General features: G+C 46.1%; 1 protein-coding gene across 2 annotated transcripts in view; it reads right to left on the reverse strand.

Moving 5' to 3' along the window:
• Nucleotides 1-5,915: 5,915 nt before the first annotated feature.
• The window catches only part of GOSR1 (golgi SNAP receptor complex member 1), a 31,603-nt gene continuing 10,611 nt past the window's right edge, over nt 5,916-26,907 (reverse strand). Inside the window, exons 5-9 of one of the 2 annotated variants that reach the window (XM_087890343.1) lie at nt 24,543-24,634; nt 22,384-22,458; nt 14,740-14,769; nt 9,546-9,628; nt 5,916-7,989 (exon numbers count right to left, since the gene is read on the reverse strand). In XM_087890343.1, coding sequence (XP_087746469.1) covers nt 7,865-7,989; nt 9,546-9,628; nt 14,740-14,769; nt 22,384-22,458; nt 24,543-24,634 — 405 coding nt within the window. In that variant the 3' untranslated portion in view covers nt 5,916-7,864. The remainder of the gene's footprint in view (nt 7,990-9,545; nt 9,629-14,739; nt 14,770-22,383; nt 22,459-24,542; nt 24,635-26,907) is intronic. The other variant, XM_087890345.1, reaches the window with a different exon arrangement.

Here is a 26,907-nt window from a genome sequence, read left to right on the forward strand (position 1 = left end):
ACTCTACTCTACCCTACTCTACGTTCTGTTCTATTCTATTCTATTCTATTCCTTATTTCTACTCTACTCTACTCTACTCTACTCTACTCTACTCTACTCTACTCTACTCTACTCTACTCTACTCTACTCTACTCTACTCTACTCTACTCTGTTCTGTTTTCTGTTCTATTCTATTCTATTCTATTCTATTCTATTCTATTCTATTCTATTCTATTCTATTCTATTCTATTCTATTCTATTCTATTCCTTATTTCTACTCTACTCTACTCTACTCTACTCTACTCTACTCTACTCTACCCTACCCTACCCTACCCTACCCTACCCTACCCTACCCTACCCTACCCTACCCTACCCTACCCTACCCTATGCTACGCTACGCTACGCTACGCTACTCTACTCTATTCTATTCTGCTTCTCTCCTTGATTTGTTTCCACCTGTTGCTTCTTGTCCTGTCTTCTGGTGCTTTGGAGAATAATTTGACCCCCTCTTCTTTGGGGCAACCCCTGAGATATTGGAAGATTGCTATCATGTCTTCCCTGGTCCTTCTCTTCACTAGACTAGCCATGCCCAGTTCCTATAACCGTTCTTCATATGTCTTAACTTCCAGTCCCTTAATCCTCTTGGTTGCTCTTCTCTGCACTCTTTCTAGAGTCCAGATTCACTTCAAAACCGTGGGACTAACTTCACAACTGTGGCAAGAAAGGTGGTGAAAGGAGGCAAAATTCACTTAACAAACGTCTCGTTTAGCAACTGAAATTTGGGGCTCGTCTGGGGGGGGGGTTGCACGTCGAGGACTGCCTGTACAGAAAAGAGACCACTCAGTTAGCTTTCCTTTTTTTTTTTTTCCTTTTGGGAGAACCTTGAGTTTTCCACATCGGTAAACGAGAAATAAGCTGCTGGTTGTAAGGGGAGTTTGAAGCTTGTTCACAATTTGGAGTATTTAAAGTCGTTTTCACACCTGCTCCCACCATTTATATATAAATATAGGCAAAACATCCAAAGAGAGTTTGCAGTCTAAACAAAGGCTGTGTTTGCATAACACACTTGGCCAAAATTAACTTATGAGGGGTCCTGGGTGTTCTCTCTGAGCTTTGTGGTTTTCTTGCGGACTTTTCATAGTCCAACTTGGTAAAGCCATCAGTTACTAGGTAGAAAGGAGTGGGGGTTGTGGAGGAAGAGGAGGAAGAGGAGGAGGAAGAGATTGGGGGGTCCTTGGTGCTCTCTGAGCTGGGTTGTTTTCTTGCAGATGTTACAATACTGAACTAGGTAATGCCATCAATATTAGCAGGGAGAGGTGTTTGTGGAGGTGGGAGGAAGAAGACTGTGGGTCCTTGGTGCTCCCTGAGATTGGCTGTGTTCTTGTAGACCTTTCATGACCCAACTAGGTAACATCATCACTGCTGGAAGGGAGTGGAAGAGGAGGAGGATTGTGGGGTCCTTGGTGGTTTTCTTGCAGACCTTTCATGACCCAACTAGGTTATATCATCAATGCTAGAAGAGAAAGGGGTTTGCAGGGAGGAGGAGGAGGACTGTGGGGTCCTTGGTGCTCCCTGAGATTGGCTTTTTTCTTGTAGACCTTTCATGACCCAACTAGGTAACATCATCATTGCTGGAAGGGAGTGGGGTTTGAGGAGAGGAGGAGGAGGAGGATTGAGGGCAGTGGTGAAATCCAGTTTTTTTTTACTACCGGTTCTGTGTCCGTGGCTTGGTGGGCGTGGCGTGGCTTGGTGGGCGTGGCAGGAGAAGGATACTGCAAAATCCCCATTCCCTCCCCACTCCTGGGAGAAGGATATTGCAAAATCTCCATTCCCTCCCCACTCTGAGGCCAGTCAGAGGTGGTATTTGCCGGTTCTCCGAACTACTCAAAATTTCCGCTATCGGTTCTCCAGAACCTGCTGGATTTCTCCCTTGATTGAGGGATCCTTGGTGCTCTCTAAGTTTGCTAGTATTCTTGCAAACGTTTCATTACCAAGCTAGGTAACATCATCAGTGCTAGAATGGAGTGGGGTTTGCAGGGAAGAGGAGGAGGAGGAGGAGGAGGCAGAACAAGAAGCAATAGATGGAACCTTATCAAAGAGAGAAGCAACCTGGAACTAAGGAGAAATATCTTGACAGTTAGAACCAGTGGAACTGCTTGCCACCAGAAGTTGTGGGTGTGTCAGGTTTCGATGTCGTCTCAAATAAATTGCATTTTCCAAACAGATAGTCTTTGATGAAATCTTTCATTTATTAAGCATGACAATCCGTCCCCGATTATGTCGAAGCCAACACTGACTTCCTGACCCCAAACCTTCCCTTTCCGTTCCCCAATTCTCTGCGTCTCATTGGCCATCTTCCAAATCACTCTCCCCATATCTACTACTTCAGCTCCCAGGAATGTCCCCCCTCCCAACCCATCTCCCAGGGGATATTATCTTCAGGGAAAATAAGTAGGTGAAAAGTCAAGCGTCCTCTTGCCAGCTGCCCCCTCTTCTCCTCCTTATGTCAGCACTAGAGTAAATGCAGGTTGAAGTGCTGACAGGGTCCTTCATCACTGGAGGTTTTTAAGAAGAGACTGGACAACTGTTTGTTTGTATAGGGTCACCTGCTTGAGGAGGGGGTTGGAATAGAACAGGGGTCACCAACCTTTCGGACCCCAGGGACCACTAAATTCATAATTTTAAATCCTGCGGACCACTGATATGAATTTTTTAAAAAAGATAAATAGTATTTACTGCAATATAAAAAAATGCAGATAATTTTTCTGCAGGACCACTAAAATTTTTTCATGGACCACCAGTGGTCCCATGGAGAGCCTTGGTAGTACAGTGGTCTAAAGCACCCTGTTATTAACACCAGCTGCCTGCAATTACTGTAAGTTCGAATCTCGCCAGGCTCGAGGTTGACTCAGCCTTCCATCCTTTCTAAGGTAGGTAAATTGAGGACCCGGATTGTGGGGGCAATAAGCTGACTTTGTATAAATATACAAAAGTATGAAGGCTATTGCTTAACGCATTGTAAGCCGCCCTGAGTCTCCGGAGAAGGGCGGCATATAAATCAAATCAAATTAAAAAATTTAAAAAAAGCCAGAGCCCCAGGGAGTCAGAAAAAAAAGGAGGGGAAAAGAAAATTGGGGCAGATTTTCCTGGCCACCCAAAGCGAGGCCAGAGATCTGGACCGTCAAAATGATTAGAACCGACAGTTTTTCGGGAGTGCCGAGTACTTTGGCCTGCTCAATTATTAATCCGTCCAACAACTTAACGGGGGATCATGAATAATTGATCCCGATCGGAAAGCTGGGCAGCCAAAACAAAAAACGCAAGAAGGACACCATCGGAGGTGCTTTTCGGCACCAAGTGTGAACAGCAAATTCCGTCGTTTTTAATACTCGCCGTCGCTGCCTTTTGAATTGATTCAGTTTTGCAAGAAGAAGCTGGGAGAGGGGAACGGGACGGTGTCCAAGGCACCTCCCCCTGCCAGAAGGGACCTTGGAGGTCTTCTAGTCCAGCCCTCTGCACAACCAGGAGACCTTACTCCATGTCAAATGGTGGTCCAATCTCTTCTTAAAAACCTCCAGTGTTGGAGCATTCACAACTTCTGGTGGCCAGCTGTTCCACTGGTTAATTGTCCTCACCGTTAGGAAGTTTCTCCTTAATTCCAGGTTGCTTCTCTCCTTGATGAGTTTCCATCCGTTGCTTCTTGTCCTGTCTTTTCATGCTTTGGAGAACAGGTTGACTCCCTCTTCTTTATGGTAGCCCCTCAAATACTACTATCCTGTCCCCCCAGTCCTTCTTTTCATTAAACTAGACATATCCAATTCCTTCAACTGTCCTTCATACTGTATGTTTGAACAGAATACAACACAACAACAGTTGGAAGGGACCTTAAAGGTCATCTAGTCCAACCCCTTGCTCAAGCAGGAGACCCTATACTATTTCAGAAAAATGGTTGTCCAATCTCTTCTTAAAAACCTCCAGTGATGGAGTGCCCACGACATCTGGTGGCAAGCAGTTCCACTGGTTAATTGTCCTCACTGTCAGCAAGTTCCTCCTTACTTCCAAGTTGCTTCTCTCCTTGATGAGTTTCCATCCGTTGCTTCTTCTCCTGCCTTTTGATGCTTTGGAGAATAGCTTGACTCCCTCTTCTTTGGGGCAGCCCCTCGAATACTGGAATGCTGCTATCATGCCACTCCCAATCCTTCTTTTCTCTAGATCTTTTTTCCAGCAAGAAAATGAGCTGCGTTGCTCACGAAGCGTTGCTCATGAAGCAAACTGATACCCACCATGAAGATGTGGCACGACCACGAACGCAAAGCCAAACAACAGCAACGCAGCTCACCAGCTCAAATCCCCCTGCAACTCAGACTAACCCGAGCACAACCTACCTAAACAGAACACCCCCCCATCCAATCAGAGCACAGCCAACTCCCCCATCCAATCAGAGCACAGCCAAGCCCCCAACCAATCAGAACACACCTCCACCCAATCAGAACACAACCAAGCTCCCACCCAATCAGTTCACACCCCCACTGGCAGTTAAAAGGAAGAAACAGCTGCGATCACATTGCTCCTAGAAGCACGAAGCCGAAAACACCAGCCTGAAGATGACGAATTAGACTTTGTCGAAACGTTGCCAAGACACCTCCAATTTTACGCAGGAGAAAACTCGAATAACCAAAGACCTACATATATACATATATATATATATATTGCCACTGTCTCTAAATGAATCACTGAGATTGTTAAATGAATTAAAGCAAATAGGGGGTTTTCTGAGACGGACTTTGCTTGTTGGAAGCTGGCTTGGGGAAAGGGGGGAAAAAAATCACAAACAGAAATCACGTGACCAAGGGAGGCTGCAACAGTCATAAGTACATGCCAGTTGCCAAGTGCCCAAATTTTGATCACATGACGCAAACAATTGTTAGGTGTGAAAAACGGGTCGTAAATTAAAAATTTTTCAGTGCTGCGGCAACTTTGAATGGCCGCTAAAGAAAAGCTTCTAAGTTAAATAGAATAGAATAACAGAGTTTGGAAGGGACCTTGGAGGTCTTCTAGTCCAACCCCCTGCTTAAGGCAGGGAAGCTGAGAACTAACTGTATAAATCGACTCAGTAAGATCTACAAAGAACAATGTTTCTCAAATTTGGCCACTTGGAAGATGCGTGGACTTCAACTCCCAGAATCCCCCAGTCGCCAGGGCAAGAGTAATACAGGTAGTCCTCGATTTATGACCACAATGGAGCAGGGGTGAAATCCAGTAGGTTCTGGAGAACCGGTAGCGGAAATTTTGAGTTCGGAGAACCGGCAAAAACCACTTCTGGCTGGCCCCCAAGTGGGGTGGGAATGGGGATTTTGCAGTATCCTTCCCCTGCCACGCCCACAGAACCAGTAGGGAAAAAATTTGAATTCCACCACTGCAATGGAGCCTGAGATTTCTGTTGCTACGTGAGACATTGAAGTTTCGCCCCATTTTACGACCTTTCTTGCCACCGTTGGTAAGTGAATCACTGCATTTGATGAGTTAGTAACACCGTTGTTAAGTGAATCTAGCTTCCCCCTGGACGTCGCTGGGCGCAAAAAGGGATCACGTGAGCCCAGGACACAGCCAAGGCCGTAAGTATGAGTCAGTTACCAAGCGTCACATGACCACGGGGATGCTGCAACGGTCGTAAGAGTGAAAAATGGTCATTAATCACTTTTTTCAGGGCCGTTGTAACTTTGGTCACTAAACGAATGGTGGAAAGTCAAGGACAACCTCTACTGTCAACCCCAACACATCAATCGTAGTTTAGTGTTACGTGCTAAGCAAACTCAATCCTAGATTGTGCCTTTTACGTGTGATTTTTTTTTAGCATCTCCCAAATTAGTTTTACACCTTCCACCAAAACAAACCCGGAACGAAAAAAAAAAAAGCAAATGAAGAAACGAGAATCCTAGAATTAAAGAAATGTTTTATTCAGAGATAGTGCCTTTTTTTCATTTTTTTTGTTAGCTAGATAATGCAACCGAATCTTATTTATTTATTAATTTATTAATCAAGATAACCCTTTCCCCTATCTCAGCAGAACGGAAACCGCTAATAGGCGGAGAAGAAAGACAAAATTAAAAACCAGAATAAAATAAAAAAAACTCCCAACAGCAGGTTCCTTAACACGGAGCTCTCGTTTTAACGCATTCGATAAAACCTCTGAATCTTTTTTTTGCTTTTTCCTATTCTGGAAGGGACAAAATAAAAGAGTTTATTTGCAAAAGGAAGCCTTCTCTAACCTCGAGCAATCTCTCTTGCAGCCAAAAACTACCTTTGCCGTTTTTATTCAATTCAAAGCGTTAACAGGATTAAACAAGTCTTGCGAACCAGAAAAGGGAAGGAATAGATTATTAATTTAAGAAGTTGAGGCCACGCTGGTCTTTTGTGGTAGAGTGGCTAATTTCTAGAATCTATTTGAAATTTAAAAAAAAAAAACCAACATTGTATATTAGCGTTTAATGCAGGAATGGGCAACTATAGCGCCTTTTACAACCTGTGGACTTCAACTCCCAGAATTCCTGAGCCAGCCATATTTGGCTGGCTCAGGAATTCTGGGAGTTGAAGTCCACAAGTTGTAAAAGGCACCATAGTTGCCCATCATGTCACCATGTAGGAATGGAGGTGAGAACCAGGCTCTCTAAATCACTCTTCCCAGCCTTGAATCCATGGGGACTCCAAATCCCATGATCCTCACTGGCTAAGCTAATAACTGTGAAATTGTCGTCTGCATACGACAACGGAGGAAGAGGCGAATCTTGGGCTGGCTCGAGTTGCCGATAAAAAGTCCAAATTTCTTGATTTCTGCATCGGAAGGTCCAAGAGCAGTATGCAATAGACATCTCTCTCTCTCTTTTTTTTTTTAAATTTTATTTTTGTTTTGAAGCAAGGGTGAGTCGGGGGGGGGGGTGACGTCTGGTGTCTTTTTTTAAGACGGGAACCAAAACCAAAATTGGACATACAAGCCAAGGACTTGCGGGAAACTCCTTTCGGTCAAATTACCCCTGCTAAAACGGTTCGACCGATTCGGATACCAAAATGCCACTCGCTCTCTTTTAATCCCCATCGCTGTTCGGGGAGAAAAGAAAATCGCTCGCTGGTTTTCCAGCAAGATCTGTAAAATATCGACTGGCGCTTCCGGTTGGGTGAAAAGTCTCCACGGAGGGGGTCTGTCTCACGAATGTTCTCCACGTTGAAAAGTCTCGTCGTTTTTGGACATTTTCCCGGCCTCGGTGAACCGGTGGTGCGTTTTGGTCGTTCTCGATGTTGTGAAAGAGAGACCAGAAGGAAGTTGTCTTCTCCAAAACGGTGGGATACTTACCATCCCGGCTCCCGAGGATCAAAAAAATCTGGCGAAGAATTTCTCTCCAGGGTTCAGTTCTCAGATCTCCAACCAAAGTTTTAAAGTTGCAAAGTTTTAAAGTTGCAAAGTTTTAAAGTTGCAAAGTCTGGGCGAAGTTGTGTTAAATATCGGAGAGGGCTTTCTCGGGGAGACTGGTTAGGTAGGAAAAGGGGAATGATCTCCTTTGGAAGAAAAACACAACAGCTGAATTTGGGGGGGGGGGAGAGCCAGGTCTTAACTTTAGACGAGAGCAAAATGGTAGAAAAGGGACAAAGGACATTTAACGGGAAGAAGGGATCCGTGTCCTTAAATGTGGGAGGACAGGACGAGGGATGAACCTTCGGGAACCGTCGTGGCCATCTGTGGAGGAAGGAGGAAGAGAGTCCACCTGTCTAGGTCACTTGGTCTCCGCGTCCCCAGATTGAGGGGTGGGGTGGGGTGTCCCGCAGCGGTCTGCCTGCCCCTTCGCAGGCGCCCAGAACATGGTCCCAGAAGTCACACTCTGTGCGTCCTCCGTCAATGGAAAGCGTAGAGGAGGAGGAGGATGGTGCAAATGCTGATCACGCCCCCCAGGATGAGGGTGTCGCGTCGCTTCCGCAGGTTGATCCGCTGGATGAGGCTGTTCACGGCTGGGAAACGGTCTGGAGGGGCAGCTGAGTTAAGGGCCACAAGGAAGGAAGGAAGGAAGGAAGGAAGGAAGGGAGGAAGGAAGGAGGGAAGGAAGGAAGGGAAGAAAGGAAGGAAGGAAGGAAGGGAAGGAAGGAAGGAAGAAGGGGGATGGAAGGAAAGAAGGAAGGAAGGAAGGAAGGAAGGAAGGAAGGAAGGAAGGGAAGAAAGGAAGGGGGATGGAGGGAAAGAAAGAAGGAAGGAAGGAAGGAAGGAAGGAAGGGAAGGAAGGAAGGAAGAAAGAAGGGGGATGGAAGGGAAGGAAGGAAGGAAGGAAGGGAAGAAGGGAAGAAAGGAAGGAAGGGAGGAAGGGAGGGAGGAAGAAAGAAGGGGGATGGAAGGGAAGGAAGGAAGGAAGGAAGGAGGGAGGGAGGGAAGGAAGGGAGGGAGGGACGGAGGGAAGGAAGGAAGGAAGGGAAGAAGGGAAGAAAGGAAGGAAGGAAGGAAGGGAAGAAAGGAAGAAAGGAAGGAAGGAAGGAAGGGAAGGAAGGGAAGAAAGGAAGGAAGGAAAGAAAGAAAGGAAGGAAGGGAAGGAAGGAAGAAAGGAAGGGGGATGGAGGGAAAGAAAGAAGGAAGGAAGGAAGGAAGGAGAGGAAGGAAGGGTATTTGCCAGCCTGCCACTCACCCACCCACCCAGTGGTGGGGTTTCCCTCCCCCTCTTTTTGATAAAACATGTGGCAAGAGTGTTCCCAAGTCTTTCTATCCGCATTCTAGGGGTTTTTTGAGGGGGTGGGGGGGGGTTGGGCCTATTGGGCAGGGCACCATCCTTTTCACATTTTTGTAGTGACTGTGATTTTTTTTAAAAAAAATATCCTTATTGGTAGGTTTTGGCAGGAAAAGAAATAGAAGGAAAGAAGGGAGAGAAAGGAGAAGAAAGAAAGAAAGAAAGAAAGAAAGAAAGAAAGAAAGAAAGAAAGAAAGAAAGAAAGAAAGAAGAAAAGGAGAGAAAGTAAAAAAGAGAAGGAAGAAAGGAAAAAGAGAAGGAAGGCAAGGAGAGAAAGTAAAAAAGAGAAGGAAGGAAGGAAAAAGAGAAGGAAGGCAAGGAGAGAAAGTAAAAAAGAGAAGGAAGGAAGGAAAAAGAGAAGGAAGGCAAGGAGAGAAAGTAAAAAAGAGAAAGAAGGAAAGAAGGGAGGGAGGGAGGGAGGGCATGGAAGGAATGGCTGCTCTCATAGGGAAGAGCTCTGCCCCATAAACCATCTTCCCCATCCTGACTCTATTCTCATCTCCTGCCTGACCACATCCTATCTGAGTCTTCACCGCCCCCCCCTTCACTGATTCATTTTATTTAAAACATTTATATAGGTGGCTCCTTCCAGGCCACATCACAGAGCGTTGGCTCCCTTTGGCTCTTCCTCGATCCCACATCTCTTAAAATTTGCTCCGGTTGGGAAGCCCTGCTCTAGTGGATCTTGCATCCGGCAGGGGGTGGGACTGGATGACCTCTAGGCTCCTTTCCCCCTTAGTGATTCCAGTTAACCTTCGGTGCCCTGGAGGTGGAAAGCAGCACCAGCAGCAGCAGGAGAAAGGATACTGGCCAAGGTGTTCATCTTGCTTTGTATGGATTTCATCATCCCTCGCTGCGAAGTCATGTTTTCTTTTGTGGCCATGGCAATGCTGAAGTGGAGAGGAACCAGAGAAAGGGCAAAAAAAGAGATTAAGGCACATGGTACTCAAGGTTAACTCACTTACAGGTAGTCCTCGACTTACGACAGAGGACAACAGAGGACTTACGACACAACAGAGTCCAAAATTTCTGCTGCTAAGCGAGACACCGGTTCATTGAACGTCGTCCCATTTTACGACCTTTCTTGCCACCGTTGTTAAGTGAATCACTGCCGTTCTTAAATTAGTCACACGGTTGTTAAGCGAATCTAGCTTCCCGCTTTGCTTTCTCAGGTCACAAAAGGGGGTCACGGGACCCCAGGACACTGGAAGCGGCCGTAAGTATGAAGCAGTTACCAAGCATCTGAATTTTGATCACAGGGAAGCTTAACCGAGGTTGTCATTTTTAAAAATGGTCCTAAGTCACTTTTTTCCAGTGCCGTTGTGACTTTCAATGGTCACTAACCAAACGGTTGTAAATCGAGGACTACTTGTACTTGAAACGACTAAGCCATGTTTTGATCGACAAATAAATATTTGATTTGTATAAATCTGTTCCAAGGCCCCAAGTCTTTCCCCACAGCATTCTGGGATTTGTAGTAGAGAGCGAGAATGCATGGACTTCAACTCCCAGAATTCCCCCGCCAGGATTGGTGGACTCATCATGCTGACTGGGAGTGGAAGTCCACCCATCTTAAAGCATTGCTGGCTGGGGGATTCTGGGAGTTGAAGTCCATCTCTCTTAAAGCATGCTGGCTGGGGGATTCTGGGAGTGGAAGTCCATCTCTCTTAAAGCATGCTGGCTGGGGGATTCTGGGAGTTGAAGTCCATCTCTCTTAAAGCATGATGGCTGGGGGATTCTGGGAGTGGAAGTCCTCCCCTCTTAAAGCATTGCTCGCTGGGGGATTCTGGGAGTGGAAGTCCTCCCCTCTTAAAGCATTGCTCGCTGGGGGATTCTGGGAGTGGAAGTCCTCCCCTCTTAAAGCATGGCTGGCTGGGGAATTCTGGGAGTGGAAGTCCACCCCTCTTAAAGCATGGCTGGCTGGGGGATTCTGGGAGTGGAAGTCCATCTCTCTTAAAGCATGCTGGCTGGGGGATTCTGGGAGTTGAAGTCCACCCCTCTTAAAGCATGCTGGCTGGGGGATTCTGGGAGTGGAAGTCCACCCCTCTTAAAGCATGCTGGCTGGGGGATTCTGGGAGTTGAAGTCCACCCCTCTTAAAGCATGCTGGCTGGGGAATTCTGGGAGTGGAAGTCCACCCCTCTTAAAGCATGGCTGGCTGGGGAATTCTGGGAGTGGAAGTCCACCCCTCTTAAAGCATGGCTGGCTGGGGAGTTCTGGGAGTGGAAGTCCATCTTTCTTAAAGCATTGCTGACTGGGGGATTCTGGGAGTGGAAGTCCACCCCTCTTAAAGCATGGCTGGCTGGGGGATTCTGGGAGTTGAAGTCCATGCATTTTAAAGCATGCTGGCTGGGGAATTCTGGGAGTGGAAGTCCATCCCTCTTAAAGCATGGCTGGCTGGGGGATTCTGGGAGTGGAAGTCCACCCCTCTTAAAGCATTCTGGCTGGGGAATTCTGGGAGTGGAAGTCCTCCCCTCTTAAAGCATGGCTGGCTGGGGAGTTCTGGGAGTGGAAGTCCATCTTTCTTAAAGCATTGCTGACTGGGGGATTCTGGGAGTGGAAGTCCACCCCTCTTAAAGCATGGCTGGCTGGGGGATTCTGGGAGTTGAAGTCCATGCATTTTAAAGCATGGCTGACTGGAGAATTCTGGGAGTGGAAGCCCACCCCTCTTAAAATTGCAAAGATTGAGAAACACCAATCGAAGCAAATTCCAAAACGTTTGCACCTTCGAAACAGTCCAACACGTTTAACCGGGAGAGTTAACCAGGAATGTGTGTTTCTGTGCCGCAGCGGACAAGTGCGTGTTTCCTAGGCTACCCCACCCGGGAATTGGGGCCGCCCCATCTCTACCCAGAGGACCCTCCTTGGAGAATTGGGGCAGGCCCAGGAAGGAGCAAGGAAAGAACCCCAGGAGGCTGCCCCGTTTCTGGCCTAGGGAGAGGCAGAAAGACAAAGCTGCACGAAAAGGGCGAAATGAGGGGGCAGGAGGAGGAAAAAAAAAGAAGCAGCTTCGGATGTGGGTAGGGAGGCAAAGGGTTTGGCGGTGCTGGGAAAACTCTTAAGGGCTCTAATGGAGAGGGAGGGGAACCTGCCAGCCAATTTGGACAATGTGCTACTCGGAGGGATTCCCACGAGAAAAAAAAATGGCGTCATCGAGCATCTCTTTTTCACACGGACCCAATAAGCCGGCCTCTTAATAGCTTCGCCTGTGGTTTTTCAATGCCTTATGGCAGGGATCTCCAAACTTTGGGCCGATCACTAAGGGATTGGTGAGTTCTAGTCCTGCCTTAGGCAGGAAAGCCAGCTGAGTGGGCCAATCACCAGGAGACGGTGAGTTCTAGTCCCACTTTAGCCATGAAAGCCGGCTGGGTGACTTTGGTCCAATCACCAGGAGACGGTGAGTTCTAGTCCCGCCTTAGCCCCAAAAGCCAACAGGGTGACTTTGGGCCAATCACCAGGAGACTGGGAGTTCTAGTCCCACTTTAGCCATGAAAGCTGGCTGGGTGACTTTGGTCCAATCACCAGGAGACGGTGAGTTCTAGTCCCGCCTTAGCCCCGAAAGCCAACAGGGTGACTTTGGGCCAATCACCAGGAGACTGGGAGTTCTAGTCCCACTTTAGCCATGAAAGCTGGCTGGGTGACTTTGGTCCAATCACCAGGAGACGGTGAGTTCTAGTCCCGCCTTAGCCCCGAAAGCCAACAGGGTGACTTTGGGCCAATCACCAGGAGACTGGGAATTCTCGTCCCGCCTTAACCTCAAAAACCAGCTGGGTGACTTTCGGCCAATGACCAGGAGACTGGGAATTCTAGTCCCGCCTTAACCCCAAAAGCCGGCTGGGTGACTTTGGGCCAATCATCAGGAGACGGTGAGTTCTAGTCCCGCCTTAGCCCCAAAAGCCAACAGGGTGACTTTGGGCCAATCACCAGGAGACTGGGAGTTCTAGTCCCACTTTAGCCATGAAAGCCGGCTGGGTGACTTTGGGCCAATCACCAGGAGACTGGGAGTTCTAGTCCCACTTTAGCCATGAAAGCCAATTGGGTGACTTTGGGCCAATCACCAGGAGACGGTGATTCCTAGTCTTGAGTTCTAGTTGTAAAGTGAGGCAGAACGCTGTAGACCACTGTCCAACAACGGAAATTCTGGGTTCCGTTGTGGTCGTAAGTCGAGGACAAGCAGTCGCGTCCCTTATCGATCCGTGGCCACCGCCTGCAGCGTGGATCCGAGGCCCTGAGCCAAGCGCTAATGTTAAATACATTTTAGATTCTCTCTCTCTCCGAAAGCCGCTACCCTTCCTTCTTCCAGGCTGCCAAGATGAGGCTGGGAAGGAGAAAGAGGCCGAACGGACCCCATTAAGGAAAGAGATTGAAAGTGCCGCTTTCCAAAAGGCAATTTCCAATCACCGCTGTTCAGGATCTCTAAATTACAGACATCCAAAATGGGTCTCCACCACAAAACCCATCCTCTCCCAGGCTCTGGCTCTGGAGAAAAGAAAAGAGAGAGCGGGAGTCATTTCAAAAGTCTCTTCCCAGCCTTTTCTGTCCTGGGGGGTTTTTGGGGTGGGTGGGAGCTTATTTAGTTCAGTACAGTGCGTGTGTGTGAGAGAGAGAGAAGGGGGGGGAGAGAGAGGGAGGGGGAGAGAGAGAGAGGGAGGGAGAGGGAGGGAGAGGGGGAGAGAGGGAGGGGGAGGGAGAGAAGGAGAGGGAGGGAGGCAGGGAGGGGGAGAGGGAGGGAGGGAGAGGGAGAGAGGGAGGGAGGGAGAGAGGGAGAGTCCTCGATTTACAACGGTTCCCTTAATGACCGTTAGATGAAAGTTAGAACGGGAATGAAAAATGTGACTATTAGGAACTATTTTTCACACTCCGGGGTCACATGAGTAAAATTCAGAGGCTTGGAAACTGGCATGTACTTATGGCGGTTGCGGTGATCCTCTTTTGCAACCTTCCGACAAGCAAAGTCAATGGGGAAGGCAGGCTCACGGAACAACCGTGTGACAAAACTTAACAGCTGCGGGGATTCACTTAACGACGGTGGCAAGAAAGGTCGTAAAATGGAGCAAAACTCACTTAACAATCGTCTTGCTTAGCAGCAGAAATGTTGGGCTCCATTGTGGTCGTAAGTCGAGGACTACCTGTACACACTGTGGAGCTAAGACCTTCCCACTTTATAAAACTTCTTAGCTCCTCAATACAGGCAGTCCTCGCCTTACGACTACAATGGAGCCCAACATTTCTGTCGTTGAGTGAGACAGTTAAGTGAATTTTGCCCCTTTTAATGACCTTTCTTGCCACCGTCGTTAAGTGAATCACTGAAGTGGTTAAGTTAGTAACCCGGTTGTTAAGTGAATCTGGCTTCCCCTTGTCTGAAGGTCGCAAAAGGGGATCACGAGACACACACACACCCCCCGGGACACCACAACCGTCATAAATATGAGTCAGTTGCCGAGCGTCGGACTTTTGGTCACGTCACCACGGAGATGCTGCAACGGTTGTAAGTGTGAAAATTTACCTAAGTCACTTTTTCAGTGAACGGTCACTAAACGAACGGTCATAAGTCGAGCACTACCTGTATAAGGGCTTAATTCTTTCAGAAGGCCTTCTGGGGAATTTGAAAAGGCAGGAGAAAGCTCTGTGTGTTTGTGTGTGTGTGTGTGTGTGTGTGTGTGTGTGTGTGTGTGTGTGTGTGTGTGACTTCTAATACTGGGATATTAAAACCAACCAATTCCTGTGTGTATGTGTGTGTGTGAGAGAGAGAGAGAGAGAGAGGGAGAGAGAGAGGGAGAGGGAGGGGGGAGGGAGGGAGAGGGAGGGAAAGAGAGAGAGAAGGAGAGGGAGGTGGAGGGAGAGAAGGATAGGGAGGGAGAAGGAGGGAGAGGGAGAAGGAGAGAGAGAGAGTGAAGGAGAGGGAGAGGGGGAGGGACGGAGATAGAGACAATGCCAGGATCCCCCAGGGTGGAGGCTAGTTGAAGCGATCCGGTGGATCCCTTCGAAGAAAGCCAGGCTTACCTTATCGTCTCTTCGATCAGCCGGTCAGAGCTGAAAGGAAAAAAGAAAAAATGAGTTAATTTTTTTTCATCCCTCTCTCCCCGCGCAAACTGTCAACATAAAATTGGGGTCGAGAGTTTGATCCTAGGTAGAGGCAGATATTTCTCTCTCTGGGTACGATGAGAATATACAGTATCTGCCGAACAAAACTCCGCAATGGCAACAGGGAAAGGCATCCGGCCAGTAAACCCCCAGCTCCAGTTGCCCAGATTCCACCCTGCAAGCGATTCTGGGTCGTTAAAAGGAGATGGTGAAGTCCAGCTCTCTCCTGCTTTTCCAATATTAACAGAATCCCACCCCAAAGTTGACAGTATTTTCGTTTTTTCCGTCTCCGCTTTTTCCGGAAAATGTCGCCCATCCCTTGGCAAGGAGCCGACGTTCGTTTCCATTCCACGTTTTAAGAGTTTGGGCAGGAAAGGCGTGAACAGATGGCTGGGCGGCTTGGCTCGGGCGGTTGAGTTAATATTGTGAAAACGAAGAGAAAAGGAGCAGGAAAATAAAGAATCATCTCACTGCCTCGGGAGTCGGGGGGGGGGAAAGGTGTTTTCCTGGTAATCCTGGGGTAAGAGGTAGCTTTGCAATTATTCGTTTGCAATTATTGTAATTGCTGCAAAGGAAATTGGAAGCTTATATTTCTTTTTATCTTTTCTTCGGGGACTGGATTATTTTTCTCTTTTTTTTCCCTTCTCTCTTTTTTTCTGTATTAGTTTTGATTATGTATGTATGTATGTATCTCTCTATCTATCGTCTATGAATCAATATATCTACCAGTATATCTCTCTATCATCAATCATTCATCTATTTATCTATCATTTATCAATCTACACCTATCATCTGTAAATCTATTTTCTGTCTATCTATCAATCATCTATCAAATGAGGACCCAGTTTGTGGGGGCAATAAACTGACTTTGTATAAAAGGATGAAGGCTATTGCTTAATGCACTGTAAATCGCCCTGAGTCTCCGGAGAAGGGCGGCATATAAATCAAATAAAAATAAAAATAAAATAAATAAATAAATAAAATACATCTATATCTCCGTCAACTGATTAACTCTCTAATTTATCTATCATCTATACCTATCACTTATAAACTTATTCGGTCTGTCTGCCTTTCTATCTTTATCTATTTTATCTATCTATCTATCCATCTATCAATCAATATATCTATATCTCGTATCATTAACTGATTAATCATCTATTTATCTATCTTCTATCGCTCTATACCTATCTTCTATAAACCTATTTCCTGTCACTCTTATCTATATCAGCTATTTATCTATAATCTATCAACTGTCAATCATTTATCCGTCTCTGTTGTAAGCCGCCCAGAGTCCCTCGGGAGTGGGGCGGCATAGAAATGCGACAAAATAAATAAATAAATAAATAAATAAATAAATAAATCCATCTAAAAATAAGAATACTGTAACTGATGCAGAAAGCAGCTGCCTGGGGAATTCTGGAAGTTGAAGTCCACACATTTCCACAGTTGCCACGTTTGAAAGACCCTCTCCTAAAGCATCCTGCCCCTCCCTCCCTCACGGGTGAGGCAGACAAAAAGAGAGAGAGAGAGAGAGAGAGAGAGAGAGAGAGAGAGAGAGAGAGAGATACTGATACACAAACAGACAGATAAACAGACATAGCTAGCTTACAGACAGGAGAGAGAAAGAGAGAGAGAAAGGAAGGAAGAAAGGAAGGAAGGAAGAAAAAGAAAGAAAGAAAAAAACAAAAGGAAGGAAGAAAGGAAGAAAAAAACAAAAGGAAGGAAGGAAGGAAGAAAAAAAGAAAGAAAGAAAAAAAGAAAGGAAGGAAGGAAGGAAGAAAAAGAGAGACAAAAAAGAAAAGAAAGGCAGGAAGGAAGGAAGAAAGGAAGAAAAGAAGAAAAAAGAAAAAGAAAGAAAAAAATGAAAGGAAGGAAGGAAGAAAAAGAAAGAAAAAAAGAAAAAAAGGAAAGGAAAGGAAAGGAAGGAAGGAAGGAAGGAAGGAAGGAAGGAAGGAAGGAAGGAAGGAAGGAAGGAAGAAAGAAAGAAAGAAAGAAAGAAAGAAAGAAAGAAAGAAAGAAAGAAAGAAAGAAAGAAAGAAAGAAAGAAAGAAAGAAAGAAAGAAAGAAAGAAAGAAAGAAAGCAAGCTAGGCAAGATGACCGATGGAGTGCAAAGGGGATGAGAGGGCTGTTTACGGTCAGCCCTTCTCCTGGGGGGTGACTGCAAGAAAGTTCCAGAACAGCCAGCTGGGCGAGTCATTACCGAACCAGCAAGGCCGATGTTGTTAAGTGAATCATAACACTTAGCAACATAAATTTTGGGCTCGATTGTGTTCGTAACTCGAGGACCACCTGTACAAGAATCTTCCCAGACTGGCAGTTTGCATCTGGGCCAGGCTACATAAGGTTCAATGGCATTCAAGGGACTTTGGGCTCTTGTGTCTCCGTAAGGATTCCAGACTCCTTCCCTGCTTGACTCCTTCCCCGGTCTCCCCCACCAGGCTCTTTCCAACCCATCTCCATGTTTCGGTCTCCGCTGGTCCCTCCTGACTTCCTCAAGCGCGCTCAATGGCCTCCCTCGCAACTCCGACAAGCATCGTCTACCTCTCCGGAAGACCGGTTCCCGCGGAGAGGGACCCTCCCTCGCCATAACAGCCCATTCCCCCCAAGGGAACGGGTCTAAAACGGAACTTAAAAAGAAAGCACCGGGCATTAAATGTAAAGGCATTACCACCAGCTACATCTGTCGGAAGGAATTCCGGTAATTTGCTAATGGACGAGGTCAACTTTTCCCTTTCAACGTTCCGGGGAGGTTTAAATTGCAGAGACATTCGCTCGGCGGAAAAAACGCCGTTAGGTGCCATCCGGACTGAGCGAAGAGGTGATAAATGCCATTACGGGTGAGGAAAGAAAGGGAATTAAAAAAAATAAAACCCCCCAGAAAACGCGGGAGCTTTAATATCTCAGATGGGAAACGATTAAAAGGTTCCCGCGAAGTCAGCCTCTGAGCTCATTAAAAGGACGGGAAAAGTCAATCGGAAAAAAAACAAACAACAAAACCTGAGAAAAAGGACATGTTCCTAACGGGTGTAAACAAATGCAGCGAGTCCTTGACTTACGACTACAAGGGAGCTCAAAATTTCTGTTGTTAAGTGAGACATTGGTTAAGTGAGTTTCGCCCCGTTTTTACGACCTTGTCGCAGTTCGTTAAGCGAAATCCCTGCAGGGGATAAGTGGGTAGCCCGGTTGTTAAGTGAATCTGGCTTTCCCGTTGACTTTTCCTCGTCAGGAGGTCGCGAAAGGGGATCACGGGACCCCCTGGACACTGCGCCCGTCATAAATGCGAGTCAGTCCCCCAAGCGCCTGAATCCGGATCACGTGACGCAGGGGAAGCTGCAAAAGGTCGTGACAAGTGTGAAAAATGACCGTCAGTCGCATTTTTCCCCCCCAGCGCCGTTGTAACTTTGAACGGTCGCTAAATGAACCGTTGTAAGTCAAGGACTTCCTGTACAGTTCATTTTGTGACCCTTCCCCAAAACTACAAATTACAGGATGCCATGGGGAAAGCCTTGGGGGGGGGGCTTGGAACAGATTTAAACAAATCAAATATTATTCGTCTATCAAAGCGTTACGAGCCATAGCATGGCGGAGTTATTTCAGATATAGCTAGTCCTCGACTTACGACAGTTCATTTAGTGACCGTTCAAAGTGACGACGACACTGAAAAAAACGTGACTTAGGACCGTTGTCCATACAACCGTTACAGCATTCCCCGTAGTCACGTGATCAAAATCCAGACGACTGGCACTTGACTTGTATTTATGACAGTCGCAGCGTCCCGGGGTCACATGATCAAAATTCAGACGATTGGCAACTGACTCTATTTATGACGGTCGCAGCGTCCCGGAGTCACGTGATCCCCTTTTGCGACCTTCTGTGAAGCCATAAGTCAATGGTGGGGAAGCCGGATTCACTTAACAACCAGGTGACTAACTTAACGACGGCAGTGATTCACTGAACAAGAGAGGCAAGAGGATAGGTGCAAAAGCTAAGGAAATATCAAAGAGAGAAGACTTTTGTATTTATGTATTTTATTTTGTGCCTGTTCACCGCCCTGAGTCCTTCGGGAGTAGGGCGGTATATAAATCTAATAATAATAAAAAAAAAAAAGACTTGGGAGTTGGAAAAGTGTAATAAACCTGTATAAATATGAAAAAATAATAATAATAGTGGCAGGAACGGCGGTTAAACGGGGTGAAACTCACTTAACAACGGAAACGTTGGGCTTTATTGACCTGTACGCCGTATCTGGAGGAAAATATACTTGAAACTTGGAGGCAAAATCCTTGCTGTCATTCTAGATCAGTGTTTCTCAAGCTGGGTTTATTTGAAGAGGGGGGGACTTCAACTCCCAGAATTCCCCAGCCAGCCATGCTTTAAGAGGGGTGGATTTCCCCTCTTAAAACAAGCTGGCTGGGGAATCCTGGGAATTGAAGTCCTCCCATCTTAAAGCAGGCTGGCTGGGGGAATTCTGGGAATTGAAGTCTTCCCATCTTAAAACAAGCTGGCTGGGGAATTCTGGGAGTTGAAGTCCTCCCATCTTAAAACAAGCTGGCTAAGGAATTCTGGGAGTGGAAGTCCTCCCCTCTTCAAATAACCAAGCACGACAAAGGCTACTCCAGAGGCTGAATTGGACACGATCTGGACAACTGGATGGTTCCTGATCTTCTTCTTTTTTTTTTTTCCTTATTCTTCTCCTGCTGCTGTGGTCATTTTGGACAAAAAGGCTATTTTTTTTTTAAAGCCACAAAGTGTAAATCAAAGAAAATAATAATAATAAAGATATGAGTTGGAAGGTGGTAAACCCAACAGAATGCTGACCGGAAAAAAAAAATCTTATTTGTTGCTATGGCTTAAAAGCCGCTGAGCAATCTCACTCCAAGCCAAAGCGAGCGAGCGAGAGGGAGATCTTTTGGCCAGCGGGAAAAGAAAGGAAAATTTCCCTTTTTTTTGCACAGGGAAAGTTCAGCCTCCTCTGACAAGGCCAGTCAATTAACAGTTGGTGGAAAAGCCGTTATTAGAAGGGAAGGAATAGAGTTTCCATCTATCAAGGTTCCCCACGCCCCCAATATTTTTATTTTTCCTATGATGAAAGTGTTGGCGTGCCTCGGTTGCAAAGATATCAAGATTAATGGACCTTCGAGATGAACGCGGTATTTTGGCAGAGAGGTGGTGTTCTGGAAGGAAGCTGCATCTGCAAATTCAGGAGGAGGAAGAGGAGGAGGAGGAAGACGATGACGATGTGGCTCTGAGCTGGGTGGTTTTCTTGCAAACGTTACGTGACCCAACTAGGGAACATCATCAGTGCTAGAAAGGAGGAGGAGGAGGAGGAGGAGAAGGAGGAGAGGGGGAGGAAGAGGAGGAGGAGGAGAAGGAGAAGGAGAAGAAGAAGAAGGAGAAGGAGGAGAAGGAGAAGGAGAAGGAGAAGGAGAAGGAGAAGGGACTGTGGCTCTCTGAGCTGAGTAGTTTTCTTGCAGACATTTCATGACTCAACTAGGGAACATCATCAGTGCTAGAAGGGAGGAGAAGGAGGAGAAGGAGGAGGAGAAGAGGGGGAGGAAGAAGAGGAGGAGGAGGAGGAGGAGGAGGAGGAGGAGGAGGAGGAGGAGGAGGAGGAGGAGGAGGAGGAGGAGGAGGAGGAGACTGTGGCTCTCTGAGCTGGGTGCTTTTCTTGCAGACATTTCATAACCCAACTAGGGAACATAATCAGTGGTAGAAGGGAGGAGGAGGAGGGAGGAGGAGAAGAGGGGGAGGAAGAAGAGGAGGAGGAGGAGAAGAAGGAGGAGAAGGAGGAGGAGGAGGAGGAGGAGGAGAAGAAGAAGAAGAAGAAGAGGAGGAGGAGGAGGAGGAGGAGGAGGAGGAGGAGGAGGAGGAGGAGGAGGAGGAGGAGGAGGAGGAGGAGGAGGAGGAGGAGGAGGAGACTGTGGCTCTCTGAGCTGGGTGCTTTTCTTGCAGACATTTCATGACCCAACTAGGGAACATCATCAGTGGTAGAAAGGAGGAGGAGGAGGAGGAGGAGGAGGAGGAGGAGGAGGAGGAGGAGGAGGAGGAGGAGGAGGAAGAGGAAGAGGGAGAAAGGAGAAGGAGAAGGAGAAGGAGAAGGAGAAGGAGAAGGAGAAGGAGGACAGACAGACTGTGGCTCTCTGAGCTGGGTGGTTTTCTTGCAGGCATTTCATGACCCAACTAGGGAACATCATCAGTGCTAGAAGGGAAGAGGAGGAGGTAGAGGAGGAGGAGGAGAGGAGGAAGAGGAAGAGGGAGAAGGAGAAGGAGAAAGGAGAAGGAGGAGGAGAAGGAAGAGAAGGAGAAGGAGAAGGAGGACAGACAGACTGTGGCTCTCTGAGCTGGGAGGTTTTCTTGCAGACATTATATGACCCAACTAAGGAACATCATCAGTGCTAGAAGGAAGGAGGGTTTGTGAGGAGGAAGAGGAGGGACTCTAAGGTCCCTTCCAACTCGGTTATTCTGTATTCTGACAGGGGGCTGGACTAGAAGACCTCTAAGCTCCCTTCCAACTCGGTTATTCTGTTATTCCCCCGCTTTAGCAGAGTCCCGAAGGCACGCTGAGAGACTGCTGTGATTTAGCATCCATTTACACTCTTATCTTCCAACCAGCAGCAGGGGTATAAAAAATAAAAAAAAAAAGGAAATATACCGTCCAATTTATGTTACGCACACTTCATTACAGAAGACCACAAACGGCTTTGGAAGGAACGAAATGTTTTTGACAACTTCCCGAAAAGAGGCAATCCTTGAAGAAAGAGCGCCCCCTGGAGGTGAGATGCTGCGGCTGTCTCAGAAAGGAACCGCTTTGTTAAACCAGGATAGAAACCCAGGATGGATCAACCAGGGTTCTTAAACGTAACCTGAGTTCAATGTACAATCCAGCATAAATTTAAGTTGGAAAAAATAGAACCTAAGGTGAACACTGGCAGTCCTCGACTTACAACAGTTCATTCAGTGACCGTCCGAAGTTACAACAGCACTGGGAAAAAGTGACTTGGGGTCCCAACTGACTCATATTTATGACGGTTGCAGCGTCCCGAGATCCCCTTCAGCGAGGGAAGCCAGACTCGCTTAACAACCGGGTTGCTACCTGAACAACTGCAGCGATTCACTTAACAGCGGTGGCAAGACGGGTCGTAAAATGGGACAAAATTCACTTAACAAATCCGGCTTCCAAAGTTGCTCCCAAACGCACTATTCAGGTTACCCGGAGGGGGAGGATATAAACCTCCAAGCGGCAACAATAACTCTCAGAGAGAGCACTAACGACCAGAGGACTGCACAGAATATAAATCCCTCCGTTATTCGGTCAGAACTGAAGCAGCTCCTTGGATGAGAAGCGAGACCTCTTCAAAGGAAAAAAAACAAAGAAAGTCCAATTGCCTTTTGAAAAAAAGCCAACCTAAAAATCAGTATGTTGAGAGTTATCGGTAAAAAAATAATAAAGGCGGGGGATACAGACGAAATCAATAAATACAAATTAGGAAACGACGAATTTAGCAAGAAGGGATACTGGCGGCTCACGGGAGAAAAAGACCCAGAGCGGGACGGTGACTTACTTTCGGAGGTGTTCGTTCTCCTTCAAGAAAAGTTCTGTTCGCCTGTTGTTGACCCCACAACCGCTTTTGTACGACCTGAAAGGTGGGAAGAAAAAAAATGAAAAAGAGAATTCAGATTTTTAAATAATGATGATTTATAGGCAGAGGTGAGCAACGGTGACCCCTTTACGACCGGAGGACTTCAACTCCCAGAATTCCTGAGCCAGCCAATATGGCTGGCTCAGGAATTCTGGGAGTTGAAGTCCACCGGTCTTAAAGGGACCGCAGTTGCCCACTCCTGACTTACGAGAAACACCCCCCCCACCGAAATAATTGGACAATTCTCAGTCTAACTCAGAGGTGGGTTTCAGCAGGTTCTGAGCAGTTCTGGAGAACCGGTAGCGGAAATTTTGAGTAGTTCGGAGAACCGGTAGTAAAAATTCTGACTGGCCTTGCCCCCGCATCTATTCTCTGCCTCCCGAGTCCCAGCTGATTGGGAGGGAATGGAGATTTTACAGTATCCTTCCCCTGCAGTGGGGAGGAAATGGAGATTTTATAGTATCCTTCCCCTGGATTGGGGAGGAAATGGGGATTTTACAGTATCCTTCCCCTGGATTGAGGAGGGAATGGAGATTTTGCAATATCCTTCCCCTGCAGTGGGGTGGGAATGGAGATTTTACAGTATCCTTCCCCCGGATTGGGGAGGGAATGGAGATTTTACAGTATCCTTCCCCTGGATTGGGGAGGGAATGGAGATTTTACAGTATCCTTCCCCTGGATTGGGGAGGGAATGGAGATTTTGCAGTATCCTTCCCCTGCCATGCCCACCAAGCCACGCCCACAGAACCGGTAGTAAAAAAATTTGAAACCCACCACTGCTCTAACTGCTTTGTTTAGAATATTACTTTTCTAATCCATTTCGGCCTCTTGTGTGTATGTGTGTTTTTGCGGCCATTGCTAACTTTGAAAGCAGATGATTAAGTAGCTTTGGGGGTATCGTAACTTTGAACAGTCGTTAAGCGACCGTTCGTAAGTCGAGAACTCCCTGCATTGAACACAAGACCAAATTTGCAATCCTTCACGTTGTGGGCAAATAAACACATCTCTCTCTCTCTCTCTCTCACACACACACACAGAGTTGTTTATAACAAGACCACACCCTGTTGTTTTTGGGAGTGTGCGAAGTTCAAAGTCTCCAAGGAATATATGGTGTTATTTGAAGTTCAGGGTTCAGAGCTGAGTAAATAGCACCATACTGCAAGTCAATTATTTTTATTAACAGCTTCAGAGAGACTGCAGAGGCCTGCAGACAGAAGTCCCAAATCCAAAGGCACTGACTTACAACCAGGGTGGATTTGATTTAAATCGAGTGGATTTAAATCCCTAGTAAAAAGGCTTGATTTAAATCCACTCGATTGAAATCATAATTTTTAAAGAGCAACTGTCATCTCTGCTCCTCCTTTGACCCACCGTTGACTCACCGATAGTCCCAGTGTTGCAGAATATACAGCCTCCTGCTACGTAACTAAGCTCCATTTCATGCTGAATAAACTAAATTATTTATGTATCTTACATAGAAAACTATCTTAACGATAGATTTTTACCCCAAAAGTTTTTTATTAAAATAAATTCGATAAAAATCAAAAAAATCCGATCTAAATAAAAAAAATCTGATTTTTTAAAAAATTTTTTAAAAAAATCATTGATATTCATCCACCCTGCTTACAACCGTTCCTTTAGCGACCGTTGGAAGTTACGGAGATAGTGAAAAAAGGGACCTAACAATCGTTTTTCACACTTACAACCATTTTCACACTGATCAACATTCAGACGGAAACGGACTCATATTTATGACGGTTGAAGTGTCCCTGGGGGGGGCGGGGGAGCGTGTCACGTGATCCCCTTTTGCGACCTTCTGACAAACGAAGTCCGTGGGGAGGCCAGATTCATTTCACGACCGTATCACTAACTGAACAACTGTGGTGATTCACTTAACAACGGTGGCGAGAAAGGTCGTAAAATAGGGCAAAAGCTCACTTCACAAAATGGAAGGGTGAAAAACAACCGTGTCACTTTTTCCCCCGGTGCCGTTGTAACTTCGAACGGTCACTAAACAAACAGTTGTACGTCGAGGACGACCTGTAATCGTAATAATATTGCGAAAACAATTAACAACTTACTCAATATCTTTCCGGACCGAGCCCATCAGGTTCTCTCTTTCCCGCACGGCCATGAAGTTGGTTTTGGTTTTGTGGAATTCGTGGGTGTAGTCCTGTCATGGGAAGAAGAAAAAAAAAAGAAAAAAAGAAATGATTCCAACTGCTTGAGGACTAGGAGCTTAGAAGAGAATTTGCGGCCTCCAACCATCAACCTAAGCCGAGTTAAAGTCCAAATATTGTTCCTGTCCTTTAAAAGGGAGGTCAAGAGAGCCTAAAACAGACGTGTCCAATCTTGCCAGCACGAGTGGTGGCGCAGAAGCACCGGGGGGGGGGGGGGGGGGCAACTGTCCGGCTGTAGCTGCAGCCCGCTGGCCCCTTGGGGCAACGCAAATATCACTTTTGCCCTCCTCTTTCTGGGCGAGGCTCGCGGGAGGCATTTTGGCGAAAGAATTTTCCTGCCTGTCATCCACTCCTCAAGCTCAGCACAGACGGAGGGAAAGGATGGCAGGCAGGAAAAAACCCCTCCCCATTTTCCTCCCGTTCGCCAAAAAGAGAGCCTTGGTAGTACAGTGGTCTAAAGCACCCTGTTATTAACACCAGCTGCCTGCAATTACTGCAGGTTCGAATCTCACCAGGCTCAAGGTTGACTCAGCCTTAGATCCTTTCTAAGGTAGGTAAAATGAGGACCCGGATTGTGGGGGCAATAAGCTGACTTTGTATAAAATATACAAAAGAATGAAGGCTATTGCTTAGCGCATTGTAAGCTGCCCTGAGTCTCCGGAGAAGGGCGGCATATAAATCAAATTTTAAAAAAAGCCTCCATTCTGAACGGGCAAAAATTGTGGTCGCAAAATTATAAAATGACAATGTCCACAGCATGTAAGGAGAATTTGTATAAGATGTTTTACAGGTGGCACCTACCCCCGACGGGGATAGCCAGAATGTTCAAGAATAAATCGGAGAAATGTTGGAAGTGTCATCAGACTCCAGGATCATATTACCATATGTGGTGGACATGTGTAGAAGCTAAAAGATATTGGACTAAGATACACACATGGTTGGAAAAAATGATAAAGAGACATACTGACTTTAAACCAGAGATATTTTTATTAGGGATCTCACCTGAGACGTATAATAGAGAATTGTAATACTTAAATGTGAATGTTTTAACAGCGGCTAGAATTGTATTTGCTAAAAACTGGAAAGGAGAGAAGACACCTACTGATGATGAAGTTATTAAGAAAATGAGGGACTGTGCTGAAATGAGTAAATTGACATTTGAAATTAGAGAACAGGAAGATAAACAATATTATTTGATATGGGATTTGTTTTATCAATCGATAGATAATAAAACATGGAGATGAAATATGAAATATGAAGTTGATGTAAAGATAAAATATGTGAAGTTCTTTTTTTATGAGTGATAAGCTTTTGTTATATATTGGTACTTTGGAGATGGGATTAAGCACAAAAGAATGTTAACCAATTTGACACACTTTTTTTTTTTTTTTAATTTGATTTATATGCCGCCCTTCTCCGGAGACTCAGGGCGGCTTACAATGCGTTAAGCAATAGCCTTCATCCTTTTGTATATTTATACAAAGTCAGCTTATTGCCCCCACAAACTGGGTCCTCAATTTACCTACCTTAGAAAGGATGGAAGGCTGAGTCAACCTTGAGCCTTGGCGAGATTCGAACCTGCAGTAATTGCAGGCAGCTGGAGTTAAATTACAATGCATTAGTCTGCTGAGCTATCCAGGCTCACTGGATAACTCAGCAGACTAATTACACTGTCTGTAATTGTTTGGAATGATAATGGTTTTATGTTTGGTTGTTGTTTTAACATAAAAAAAAACAAAAACAAAACAGTAAGACTGCCCCAAAAATAAGCCCAAGTGCTTATTTTGAAGTCTAAAAGAAAATAAAGACTCGGTCTTATTTTGTGAGAAACACGATATACGCTTCACGCCTGACTTTTTCTGCAATCACTCTCTCCCAGTGAAAGCTCGTTTTGAAATGTGGCTGATTTCCAGAGTTTTGCTTTCTTGGGAGAGAAGTTGAGGCAGATCCTTACAGTAGAAACTTTTTAATACTTGTGGACTTCAACTCCCAGAATTCCCGTAATAAACATTAACGCTGAAATTGAGTTAAAATTGATCCAGATGGGAAGGAAAGGAACCTTGCAACAATTTTTTTTTCCAAATTGTTTAATTTTTTTTAAGATGAGGGAGGGGTGGGGGGTGGGGGAGACCGTTCCTTGGCTTTGTGCACAGGAATATTTAACTATAAAAGGCCCGGCCAGTACAGGTAGTCCTCGACTTACAACTGTTCGAAGTTACCACGGCACTGAAAAAAGTGACTTAGGGCAATTTTTCATACTTTTTTT

Source organism: Pantherophis guttatus, chromosome 1, assembly GCF_059756535.1.
Source record: "Pantherophis guttatus breed Tessera chromosome 1, ASM5975653v1, whole genome shotgun sequence".
Taxonomy (NCBI): domain Eukaryota; kingdom Metazoa; phylum Chordata; class Lepidosauria; order Squamata; family Colubridae; genus Pantherophis; species Pantherophis guttatus.